Genomic DNA, 12,330 nt, shown 5'->3' on the forward strand with positions numbered 1-12,330 from the left:
AATGGATGTTTAATTGGGGCCGGATAGGAGGTTAACACACAGATGCACATCTGTTCCTGAATATAAAATGTAAGTGATGGAAGTAACATTTGAAGGAGATTGGTAAAGAATTGCAGTGAAGTGTAACTAATATTTTAAAATAGGAACCCTGTATACTGTGGAATTCCACCATGATAGAACAATCAACAAAGAAAAACAGCTTCCAGAGTTGTGTCATATTGATGGCAAATTAGGTGCACTCAATTATGGTGTACTCAATTATTTGAGAAGCTAAAAACATTCAGGTGCATTCATTTCATGGTCTTGGCAGGAGGTAATGCGATGGGAAAAAAAATGAGGATGATTGTTTCTATTGGAAGCTTCCAGGACCACAGGGCACTCCATCAGAATAAAAGAGCATTCCTTTTAAATGGGTGATGAAAGATTTCTTCACCTGGGGTGGTGGGGGTAAATCTGGAAGTTGTTGCCACAGATGTCTGGAGGCCAGGTCATTGGTTATTTTTAAAATGGAAAGGTTGGTAGGCTGTCAAGGGTTACAGGGAGAAGGCTGGAGAACAGGGATGAGAGGAAAATTACGTCAGCCATGATAAAAAATAGCAGAACAGATGTGAATGGCCAAATGAGATAATCCTACCTCTACATCTTATGGTCTTATTCAGAACTGAGTGAAACAACTATCTTCTGTGCTGTATTTGAATTGCAGAAAATAGGATATCTGCTCCACCAGTCAATGCAATCATGGCTCATTTTCCTTAACACCACATTCCTGTTCTGTTCTACACCCTTTCATACCTTTTGGATCGAGAGATCTATCACTTCAAATATATTTAGAAAAATGGCTTCTGTTGTATTGTGTAGCAGTAATTTCTCAACTGTACCATTCTCTTGAGTTAAGAAAATTCTCATCTCAGTTCAAATTGTCCCCTGCATAAAGAAAACATCCTTCATGCAAGAAATTGGTGATTTATAGATATAGTGGACAAAGTTGTGTACATTCCTCAATGTTTCAAGTTCTAAAGATTAGTTTTCAGTATTATGGATTTCAACCAAATTGTATCTAGGAGCTGTTGACCAAAAGGTCAGAAGCTTCTCTAAGCAAAGGGGAAGTTCAAAAAGCATCAACCATATAGCTATGTTTTCCTAGTGTTTGTTTTGTGGATTAAGAGAGTTTGAATAAAGGGATGGAGAAAAAGATTAATGTGATAATGGAATTAAAATGTAATAATGGAAAATTTCAAACCATTTTTAAGTGAAATTTAGTCAAGGAGCAACCAGTCAAATGAATTTACTTCCAAAAGGAATGAGTACTTTTCCATCATACAGCATATTAGATAACTAATTCAATGCCATGAAAGTGATTACCTTTTAATTTTTAGAAACCATTCTTCAACACTCTGTACTGAAGTTGCCTATGGCTTAACTAGTCTATAGGTTAATTAAGTTTCCTGCCCTTTGAATGAAGAAATTGAGCTGCACTAGTGGGCTTGTTTCAATTGTAAGAGAAATTGTAGCAATTTAATAGATTTGGCTGCACTTGACATGAAAATTTAGACACTGTGTTTGAAGTTAAAAACACAAAATGTTGGAGAAGCTCAGCAGGTCAACCCGTGTTCTTTATGTAACAGGTAAAAATATGGGCTTGAGCCCTTCAAGGTATGAGAGACTGCTGGCAGGCATCTGAACAAAAAGGTACTGGGGGGGGGGGGGGGGGAGAGTGGCAAAGGCAGGAGATGATGGTGGAGAAAGGAGGGAGGTGACAGCAGCAATGGGGGAGGAAGGGTGGCTGGGTGGGTAAGGGAAGGGATAATGGGAGGGGAGGGGAAAGAAAAAGCAAGCAAGTTTAGCAGAAAGCAGAGAAGGTCAATGTTAATGCTACCTTGCTGGAGAGTGCCCAGATGGAAAAATAAGGTGATGTTCCTCCAATCTGCAGGTGGTCTGGATGGGTTAGAACACAAGGCTATGGTCAGATGTGAGGCTGGAATGATTACTGGGAGGTTGTTGTGGACAGAGAAGAGGTGCCCAGCAAAGTGATCTCCCAATCTACAACTGCCCTCTCCAATGTAGGGAACTCCACAAAGGAAGCACCGGATATAGAAAATAAGTCCTGTGGATATACAAGAGAAGTGTGTTCCTTTCATTTAAAGGGTTGTTTAGGGCCCTGGACCATGATGAGGGGGGAGGTGTTGGCGCAAGTGTTGCACCTCCTGTGGCCACAGGGGAAGGTGCCTGGTTGGGGGTGGGGGGTGAATCAACGTAGGATTAAACGAGTTTGGTGGGGCAAGAGGAAACAGAAAAAAAATGAGTCTTCCCAGATGGCTGGGATTGTGCATCTTGGGTAGAAGGTAGAAACTGGCAGTTGTTGGGGGGGGGGGGGGCACAGGGAGGTGACCAGTGGTGAGATGGTGCTGGGGTCCTTTGGGAAGGGTCAATAGGAGGAGGAGACTGAGAGCTGTTGACTGGCCTCGGCAAGATAGAGGTCAGTGCTCCAGACCACAACAGCACCACCCTTAGTCTGCAGGTTTGATGGCGAGGTTAGGTGACAACTTAAGTACATCTCCAATTTCCACTGCATAAGTAATTTGTAGCTAGTTATAAATGCACTTTATGCCTCAAACCAGGCAGGAGAAATTGCCCAACTTGATTTATTGTCACCTTTTTATTGTCGAATTATACCTCTGTTTCCCACCTGCCCGCCCCTGTCCTTTAACTTCCATGAGCACACAAGCTGCGCTTGAAAAATTAATTGCTTCCTCTAACAACAATTGTTAACTTAACTGAAATTTATATATTTTAGATTATAAATGTATTTTGTGAAAGAGGCTGCAATTTTTTTTTGGGCTTTCAACTGGTAAACTCAGGATATTGCTTAAGCTATTTTGCACATCCACAATGGCATAAAATCAGTACAAGATCTACAAAACATTGTGTCTATTCTGAAGCATTAGGACTCATTTCCAGTAGCATAATCTCCCTGTGTCGAGAAAAGCATTGTTTTGTGCAAAACAACACATCTCTTACCAAAATCTGGTCAATATCAAGTCTATTTTCCTCCACAACTAATTCATTCTGATTGTAACATGAAGAAACTTTAATAGAAACGTGTATCTAACTGGACACTTGCTCTTAATCCTGCTGTGATCATGACATTGGCAATCACACCAATTGTGTGTTATGAAAATGAGCCAAACTTCTTTAAACAAAACGGATCCATACCCTCTTTCTTCACACCATCACAGACACATTTCAGAGCTCAGCTTATCTAATAGATTATGTAGAATCCGAAAACAAGTACTTTGTAAGTGCTGCAGGCTGGAAATTCAAAGTTCTTCATTGAAGAAGCAAGGCAAAGTTGAAAGCAGTTTGTGCATCAGTCTTCAGTTTGATATTCCTTCATGTATAGTGGGAGGCAACTGCAGACGTAATGACTGAAGTAAAGGCCTGACTGGCATTGCTTCACTTGTGTTCTGCAAGGCAACCTGTAGCACCTGTTTCACCCCCCCACCCCACCCCAAGACAAGAGAAAATATATAATTAACATTCTAAAAATATCATTTCAGGCCACCTGGAAAACAAGAACAAATCATGTTAATTCTGCACATTTAGAATTGATAGCTTGCTGTCTTTAAGGGCAAATTAAAAATTTTGGATAAAACATAAAAGGTGGATGCAAGGAAAAATCTACTCAGAGCCGTAAGAATCTGGACTCTGCCAGGTGGGGTGGGAAACAAAATCAATTGGTAGCTTCATACTGGAATCGGCCGAGGAATACCATTTGTTGGGCTTTGGGGAATGGAGGGGGAGACTGGGACTCTAGAACCATAGAGCATTGGAGCACAGGAATTCACTTCCAGTCTGTGCTGAAATGACAAGGAGGTTAAAGATTTAATGGGTAAATGACAGCTAGGTTCCATGAAAATTCTGCACTGATGTTAGAATGCAAGCATTTATTCTAGATGGGGCACAGTGCTTGAGGCTTCTCTATTTTTTAAATTTTCATTATATTTTCTCTTATTTCTTTACATGTCGAAAGACCACATTTGGCCCATAAAATTCCATGCTAGCTCTCTGCACAATCTAATCTTCCCAATCATATCACTAGGTGGCACAATTAGCACAGCACTATTACAATGCCAGTGACCCAGGTTCAAATCCAGCGCTGTCTGTAAGGAGTTTGTACATTCTCCCTGTGACCCCATCAGAGTGCTCTGGCTCCCTCCCACCCTTCTAACCCTTGGGGTATTTGGGTGGAAGGGGCTGTTGCTGTGTGTCTGCATTAAAAACAAATAGCTGATTAACCTTTCAACCTTCATGTATTAGAGGGCAGTAAATCTGAAGGGCATAAGAGTACTGACAATTTTAGAGCTCCAAAATGGTTGCCTCATAATTGACTTTGCAGGAAATGGAAAGAATGAAGGAAAATTATTCAATTTTCATAGTTTGATCCAGGAATAATTTTCCTGGGAATAATTAAGTCTTTCACCACATTGTACCTTGAATGTTTTCTCTGAAGATGACACTTTCACAGTTGGGATTAGTTCAAAGCTGAATTAAAAATGACAAGCTAGAAATTCTATGGTAGCAAAAAGTGACAATCCCAAATGAGGCTGCCCTTTGAGGGTGAATCAAATATTGTAGATAAAAGTGATTTAGTTTATATAACTTTGTTACTGTTCTAATTTTATGCCATTGCAATGACTGCCAGGCAGTACGGTTATCATAAGGCTTCAGGCAATGATATATCAATGCCCTCAACCAGGATTTGGACCCATCATTGTCTGTAAGGAGTTTTTACATTGTCCTTGTATCTGTGTGGGTTTCCTCCCACCATTCTAAACATAGCAGGGGTGTGGGTCAATTGAGTGTAATTGGGTGGCACAGGCTTGAGGGCCTGTTACTATGCTGTATGCATGTCTATATAGGTGAAAAATGGAGTACTGTACCTGTGGGAAACCCAAGTGGATTCAGGGAGTATGTGTAAATTCCACCCAGAGGTCAGATTTGAACCTGTTCATGAGGTTGGCCAAAAGGGCCTGGTAAAAATGAGAGCTGTCTGATAGTTACATTACCCGGAGCATCTCATGGTGACGCTTGTTGGTGACAACAATTGATCATGTCTATCCAGAAGTACATTTTGTTTTGAATTATAAATATCCATTTGTCATAAATAATGGGTTTTGCATAAAATGCAGCCTTTAAACGTAACTGATGTTTTGCTTTCCCCTCCCAATTCATCCTGCTCCTCACCCCTTTCCCTTCCTTCTCCTATCAGAGTCATCTTTCCTAGCCCACTGCCCTCTCCCCATCACTTCTCAGCCTCTTTCTCTTCCTCCCTCCATCTTTTATCAGCAGTAACTCAGCTTGCAAGATTTTTGCCTCTGAGCTACAGCTAGGAGTATATAAAGCTAGGGAATGGTTTAGCTTCACATCCAACTAACACATAGGCCATAGGTAATATCATTTGGAGAAGTTAAACCATGGCATTGGTTCGAAGACCAGCAGCACAGTATCCCCCATTACTCAGGCCGTTACTTATTCTTAGCTCGACCTTCCATTCTCATCTCTGAAAAGGCCATGACAGAGAGCATCTCAAAGCTGTTCCTATTGGGACTCAGTGACAGTGGCTTTTCCCAATTCCACAAGAATCCCTAGATCCCATGCCCTTCCATACATCGTTGTTTAAAGATACCAACTGAGATAACCGAAGAAAGCACTGCAGGTTTAAGCCATAAAGAAATGATTAGCTAAACTTTGATCACCTGCACGTCTGTGGATCAAACTTCTTTCCTTTGCGAAAGCAGGAAGCTACGGACTCTGTGCATTCACAGGTGCATTTATTGGTGTTCAAGGGTTGGCTTTTTGGGCAGTTCTTCCTGCACACACACTCACAAGAATCTGCATCCCATTCCTTCTGCGGCTCACACCTGCCTGGATGTGGCAAGTTACTGCAAACGCACGTGCAGGTGCTCTCATCAAATTCCTTGTTCGGGCCACAGCTAGAGGTGGAAAGCTGGTTCATGCAAATACAGCTGCAAGAATCTTCATCAAATATCATGTAGGGCCCACAAAAGTCATCCATCTCACCGTCGATATCATCTGACAAGTATGGAGAAGAGAAGTCAGCAACATTCAATGATTTAATGTCCACTACTTCGAATAATGGTAAAGGTTCCATTATTGTCGCGTAATACTACACTTAGGATGTCACAGACTTTAACTTTGGTCAACCGTAAGGCAGACAGAGTCCCCACTTTGTCCAGCGCCCCTCACAGAAACCTACAGCACCTGGTGTTCCTGGGCGGCTCCCTTCCAAGAAATGACCCGCCTGCTTAGCTTCAGAGATCAGACAATCCCAGCCATATTCAGGCTATTAGGTGCCGTAATAACCTTTTTGTTTTGCTTTCCCCTCCCAATTCATCCTGCTCCTCACCCCTTTCCCTTCCTTCTCCTATCAGAGTCATCTTTCCTAGCCCACTGCCCTCTCCCCATCACCTCTCAGCCGCTTTCTTTTCCTCCCTCCCTTCCGTCTTGTCCTCCCACCTTTTTATTCAGGGGTCTGCCCAAAAGATGGAATGATTAGCCTAGTGTTTAGTGCAACACTGTTACAGCGCCACCAATCGGGACCGAGTTTGGAATACCATTCTATCTGTAAGGAGTTTGTACGTTCTCTCCGTGTCTGTGTGAGTTTTCCCAAGGAGCTCCCATTTCCTCCCACCGTTCGAAACATACCAGAGTTGTAGGTCCATCGGGTGGCCCAGGCTCATGGGTTGAAAGGACTTGTTTAATTTATTTTTAATCTAAAAATTTAAAATTGTTTCTTTTGAATGAATCCTGCATTTTAACAAAATTTTCAAAAGTAATAGCCCACTAATACAGCACTCTGCTATTTCATCAGTCGATGATTTAGGGGTCCGTTTAGATGACGGAACATGAAAATAAGAGGAGTAGGCTTCACAGCCTCTCAGGTCGGTATCTATTAGTCTACTGCTCATCCGCCTCACATCTCAACTCCTCTTCTGTGCCAGTTTCCCAAAGCCCTGAATTCAGTTTATTTTTTTATTTTTCACACCATAAACTACATTAACCATGATACATACTTTTTCCTTTTCAAATATATACAGTGCCATTTTCTCCCATCCCACCCTCCCTACCTCCCCCCCCCCCCCCCATTTAAAGTACAAAATCTAGGATACATTAAACCAGTCAAACAATGTTGTCATTCAATAAAAATAAACAAGAAATTCCACTGAGTCAATTCTTTTCATTTCCTTCTCCTTTCGTTAATTTAGGTAGTGAATGTCCCCGGTAGGTTTTCTCTATTGTGTTTCATGTAAGGCTCCCATATTTGTTCAAATATTTCAATATTATTTCTTAAGCTATATGTTATTTTTTCTAATGGAATACATTTATTCATTTCTATATACCATTGTTGTATTTTCAAATTATCTTCCAATTTCCAGGTTGACATAATACATTTTTTTGCTACGGCTAGAGCTATAGTGAGCTTGAATATTCCTCTTTTGGCAGAAAGCTGACAGTAAAAATCTACTCATGGAACTACAGTAACTCTCTTATCTGGAATTCAAGCAGCCGGCAGCCTCAAGCAACTGGCAAAAATATTGTGGAAAATAATTAGTTAAAAAATACAGAAGCTTGAAATTGACACACCTTGCTGTTAGTTCATCGATCATGCAGCCTCACATAACTGGAAAATTCACTTGTCTGGCATCTACCAATTCCCATAGGCGCTGGATCCCAGGGGCTTTACTATGGTTAAAAATGATACTTTGTCAAAAGGTCTATCAAAAATAATTATTTACCTGGTGCTGAATTGCTGGCAGCTAAACTGAAGACCTCATGAACGGCAACACATCTGCAGTAACGGGGATCCCAGGTGAGCCCATGTGGACATGTATCATTCTCTGCAACACATCTGAGGGATAAACATTTGGAAGTTATCCACAAGGTACATCAAGGGTCTGACTTCATCTTTCTTTTCATTTTCAACGATGAAATGTGATTAGTTATTGGGAAAGGAGAGATTGCCTTTGGGAGGAGTGTTGTACCTCAGGTCAAGGTAGACAACTTGTGTCTAACTTAAGAGCATTTTTAATGTCCCAAAAATCACTGAAAATCATCGGTTATTAAAAGTCAGCTGAATTGTTGGTAAACCTGGCCATTGAAAAGAGGCAGATGCTTTGTAACAAACATCACTGGATGACAGGATCAAAGCAGGAGTCCTGTTTAAACTTCTTCTAAAAAGCCCTGTGCTACTGAAATAGATTTCTGAGGCTCACAATTATTCTCTGATCAGACAGCCCAGGGGACTTTATCATGGCCACACAAGGAAGTCCTGACATCTTGCAAACCCATCAGCAGATGATTTTCTATTTCATTTTTATTTTGTTTACCCTTATACACAAGGCAGGAAACTGAACGCATCAGAGAGGCAGTAAATCAAGTGGTCAATGGCATTCCTTTAGTTTACAGATCATCAGGTGAAGAATAAAATCAACTTAGTTAGTGCAAAATTGAGCACACAAGAAAGCAGAAAATAGAAGCAGGAGTAAAATATTCAGCCCCTCATTCCTTCTCTTTTGAGGACTGGCTGGACAAATTTTTCCTGTGGTGTCTAATATCATCTGAAACAAACGAGTGAGGGGAACATTTAAAGCTTTCACTTCCCACATGTTCACCCTTCCAACCTCAATCCATTAACTTCCAGCACATTTCAGAAGCTGATGCCTACGAAGAGCATGTCATATCTGGAGGTTTATTCACCCCATGCACGATGCCATTACAGCTGTTGGTACTGTTACAAGCTGAAGGATGTTCCAAACCATAATGAAGCCTATTATAATTCAGCACTGGAATTGCAGAGGCTGAACCCTTACCTGTTCGGGGCAACGTGAAAAGAACGCCTGATAATGGAGTGGGAATATCCAAAGATGTCTCGCTTGGATTGACAACTGCAGGCAGTATGGTTGACGAAACTGACCACAACTGGCTTGGAAAGTCCAACTTGTGGTATCGTTATCTCCATCAACTAGAGTAATTAAAGAAGCACAAAACTTGTTTTTTGATCATTTTGAATTTGGGCTTCAGTGGGAAACAAATATCATCAAATATCATACTGAACTTAAATTAAAATCACTAATCATAATACAGTAAAATCCCCAATATCTGGAATTCAAGCAACTGGCAAAAAAAAAGTGGAAATAGGTAAAAAATACAAAAGTTTAAAATTGGCACTCCCCAAGCTGCGAGTTTGCTAATCTATTCAACACGCAACTGTAAAGTCAACTTATCCGGCATCTATCAATCCCCAGGGGTTTTACTGTATCAAATTTGTGATTTAAGTTTTTATTTCCACATTTTTTTAACTGGGTGAGATCTCTCCTTTTTCTCTTTGTTCTTGCAGACACAAATAAATATTTCCCACATGCATCCCAAGCTACAACAGATTTGAAAGGCAAGTAAGAGTGACTTACGGTCTTACTCACGAAGGATATGCTGACATTTATACACTGTAGTCCCTCGTTGTTGCAGCAGCCTCCACATCTGTGGACAGACACACAGGGAGGTTTGTAGAACTTGTTTGTTGCAGAACCAAGCTCTTTCCCCAAATCCAAGCATACTTCTCTAGGCTCACACTGAGTCTTTTCCCATTCAAGTTCAATATCTGTCAAATGATTTGGTTGAGTCATTAGTCGATTTTGAAACATGCATTTAAATAAAGGACACTTACAACAGCAGAAAACTTGTACTGAGCAGGATCTGTTGCGTAGTTGGGGAGTAGTGGGGAAGATGATTGGCTTAAAAACATCATAATTAATAAAAAAGACAGCCTGGCAAGTTGCATGCTGGTATTTTTTCTCACTTTCAAAATTCCTAATTTTGTAAGTTATTCTCACAACAGTTTATCTTGGATATTTTTCATAATTACTTCACAAATTGCAATAGGACAACATTTCTAAAGTATTAATTTGCTGTAAAGACCTTTGGTTCTGCCTGAAATCTTTTTTCATGTATTTTTGCTGCAATTTGAAACCCACCCACCCAGTGTGCAATTATTTGCTCTGTAATTTAATGTTTAAAAGAATGTCAAATCTACAAGTCTCTTTTCACACAGGATTTGGTCTTAAGTCCCACCAAGTTACATTTATTTCTTTTTTATTATTTTTTTTTAAACCAAGTTCTAATACCATTCCCAATCTCAGAAAAGGTAGAGGTGCTGGTCGGTATCTATTAGTCTACAGGCCATCTCACCATGTCTTAGCCACTCACGGTGGAGAATCCAAATGGTGTTCGTGTTCCCTTTTTCAGAATAGCTTGCAATACAGCTTGCTGTGTGGGAGCTTGAGGAGGGCAGGACACAAACCTAGATCATAGATTTCAATTTCACAGTGCAGATGAGCACCAGAGATGATGCTCCATGATCTGTCCTTTCTGGATCTGATTATTAGAGAGGCAGCTTTCCGATGATTTGTTAAATGAAGGACATATGTCCTCTCACCCGAGGATTTAAAAAAAAAAACAAATCCTGGGATACTATTTTAGAGAAAAGCAAAGAATTTTCCCTCATATTTTGGCCAGTATTTGATCCCAAACCAACTCCTAAACACTAAATGCTGTGCCTTTATCAGATTGCTGTCTGTAGAATGGTGTTATGAGCAAAATTAGCTGTTGTATTCCCTTAAATGACATCAAGGACTTCACTGCATATTTCTTCCAGAGTATAAACCTCATCTGGGACACCCTGATGATGAGCGCTATAAAAATATGAGCATTATTCCCCTTAGTTTTGTAAAAAGTTTGTTTCTTACAAATGCAAAATAGGGAGGAAACTGAGGATCTGATATTAAAATCAGAAAATGCTAAAGGTCACTGAACAGAAATGATGATTATGTTTCTTTCTCTATGGATGCTCTCTGACCTAATAAGTTTTATTTTGCCCCAGCAAACAATGAATTGTGAATTCAGCAGGTCAGACAGCATTCATGGGTAGAAATGGTCAGTCCCCATTATCAAGACCAAGATAAAAAGGTGGAATGTGCACATACGAAGAAGCTGTGGGAAGGGCCCAGAGGTGTTTAAGCTGATAATTACAGCAGAGACAGAAGATGTGAGAGGTAGAGAGACAGGTATACAATGAGACTACAAGGAAGAGGGGTATAAAGAAAAGTGAGAGGAGAATAAAGACAGGTGTTGGTAAAGAAGGAAACAGTAAGAACAGATGGAGATGGATATTACCAAAATTGGGGGTGGGGTGGGTGGAAACTCTGTTCATGCCATTAGGTCTAAGGGTGTCCGGGGGTATATGATGTGTTGTTCCTCAAGTTTATATTCAGCTTCACCCTGAGAATGGATAAAGCCAAGGACAGAGATATAATTGCAGGAACGGTTGGAGAGGTTGAAATGGTTGGCTAGAGGAAGCTCAGGTTAAACCCACAGAATGTAGGTATTCAGTAAAGCAATGTTTTTCCAGCATTTGTTGATTTCTTAACTTACTAGATCTCATAACAAGCAAAGCCATATTTTTCCTCACTTTTTAAATCTTCTTTTTTCCATAATATAGTAAATGCTGCGGCCTCCTTCCATTCCTCCTCTGATTCGATCCGTGCATGCTTCATCATTGGGACTTTCTTCTGTAGGCACTCTTGGATCTTCCTGTGCTCTGGGTAGAAGATGTCCATCAACTCCCTGACGCTTGATGCAGATCTCAGCTGCTCCTCCAGTTCACTTGTGGCCTGGCTCTGGAACAAGGAGAACACAGGTTAAGTGAGACAAGAACTTGGGGAAATGGATGAAGTCAAGCTTATTGCCATCTGATTCCGCAAGTACACCATGACGAAACAGCATTCTCTGGTCCTCGATGCAAAACATGCAGGCACACAAGATAAAATGCACATACAGACATAAACAATACATATATAGGACAAATACTCATATATACAAATAAATAAATATTGTTTTGTGAATATTCATGTTTCGGATGGTTAGTGTGAGCAGTTCCTTTGGTCGTTCAGCATCCTTGCTGCCCGTGGTAAAAACTATCCCTCAGCCTGGTGGTGCTGGCTCTGATCCTCCCGTATTTCTTCCCAACGGGAGCAGCTGAAAAGTGCTGTGTGCGGGGTAGAAGGCATTCTCACTGAATTTTGTGCACCCTCTTCAGATAGCGATCCAGGTAGATCATGGCGGGGTGTGGGGGGAGACCCCAGTGATCCTCTCTGCCACTCTTATGGTCCTGTGAATTGGCCTCCAATCCATTTCTCTGGGTTTTACCGCCCAGTCCAATGGCTCCCTACAGGCTTTAAACGGCCTGTTAAATGA

General features: G+C 40.9%; 1 protein-coding gene across 1 annotated transcript in view; it reads right to left on the reverse strand.

Annotated features, from left to right (window-relative positions):
- Window positions 1–1,743: 1,743 nt before the first annotated feature.
- Window positions 1,744–12,330, reverse strand: part of LOC138743215 (vascular endothelial growth factor C-like) — a 50,709-nt gene continuing 40,122 nt past the window's right edge. The window contains exons 2-7 of the mRNA XM_069898176.1: window positions 11,546–11,753; window positions 9,489–9,679; window positions 8,892–9,043; window positions 7,818–7,930; window positions 5,757–6,093; window positions 1,744–3,485 (exon numbers count right to left, since the gene is read on the reverse strand). Coding sequence (XP_069754277.1) covers window positions 3,368–3,485; window positions 5,757–6,093; window positions 7,818–7,930; window positions 8,892–9,043; window positions 9,489–9,679; window positions 11,546–11,753 — 1,119 coding nt within the window. The 3' untranslated portion in view covers window positions 1,744–3,367. The remainder of the gene's footprint in view (window positions 3,486–5,756; window positions 6,094–7,817; window positions 7,931–8,891; window positions 9,044–9,488; window positions 9,680–11,545; window positions 11,754–12,330) is intronic.

The sequence above is a fragment of the Narcine bancroftii genome, chromosome 9 (genome assembly GCF_036971445.1).
Source record: "Narcine bancroftii isolate sNarBan1 chromosome 9, sNarBan1.hap1, whole genome shotgun sequence".
Lineage (NCBI taxonomy): Eukaryota > Metazoa > Chordata > Chondrichthyes > Torpediniformes > Narcinidae > Narcine > Narcine bancroftii.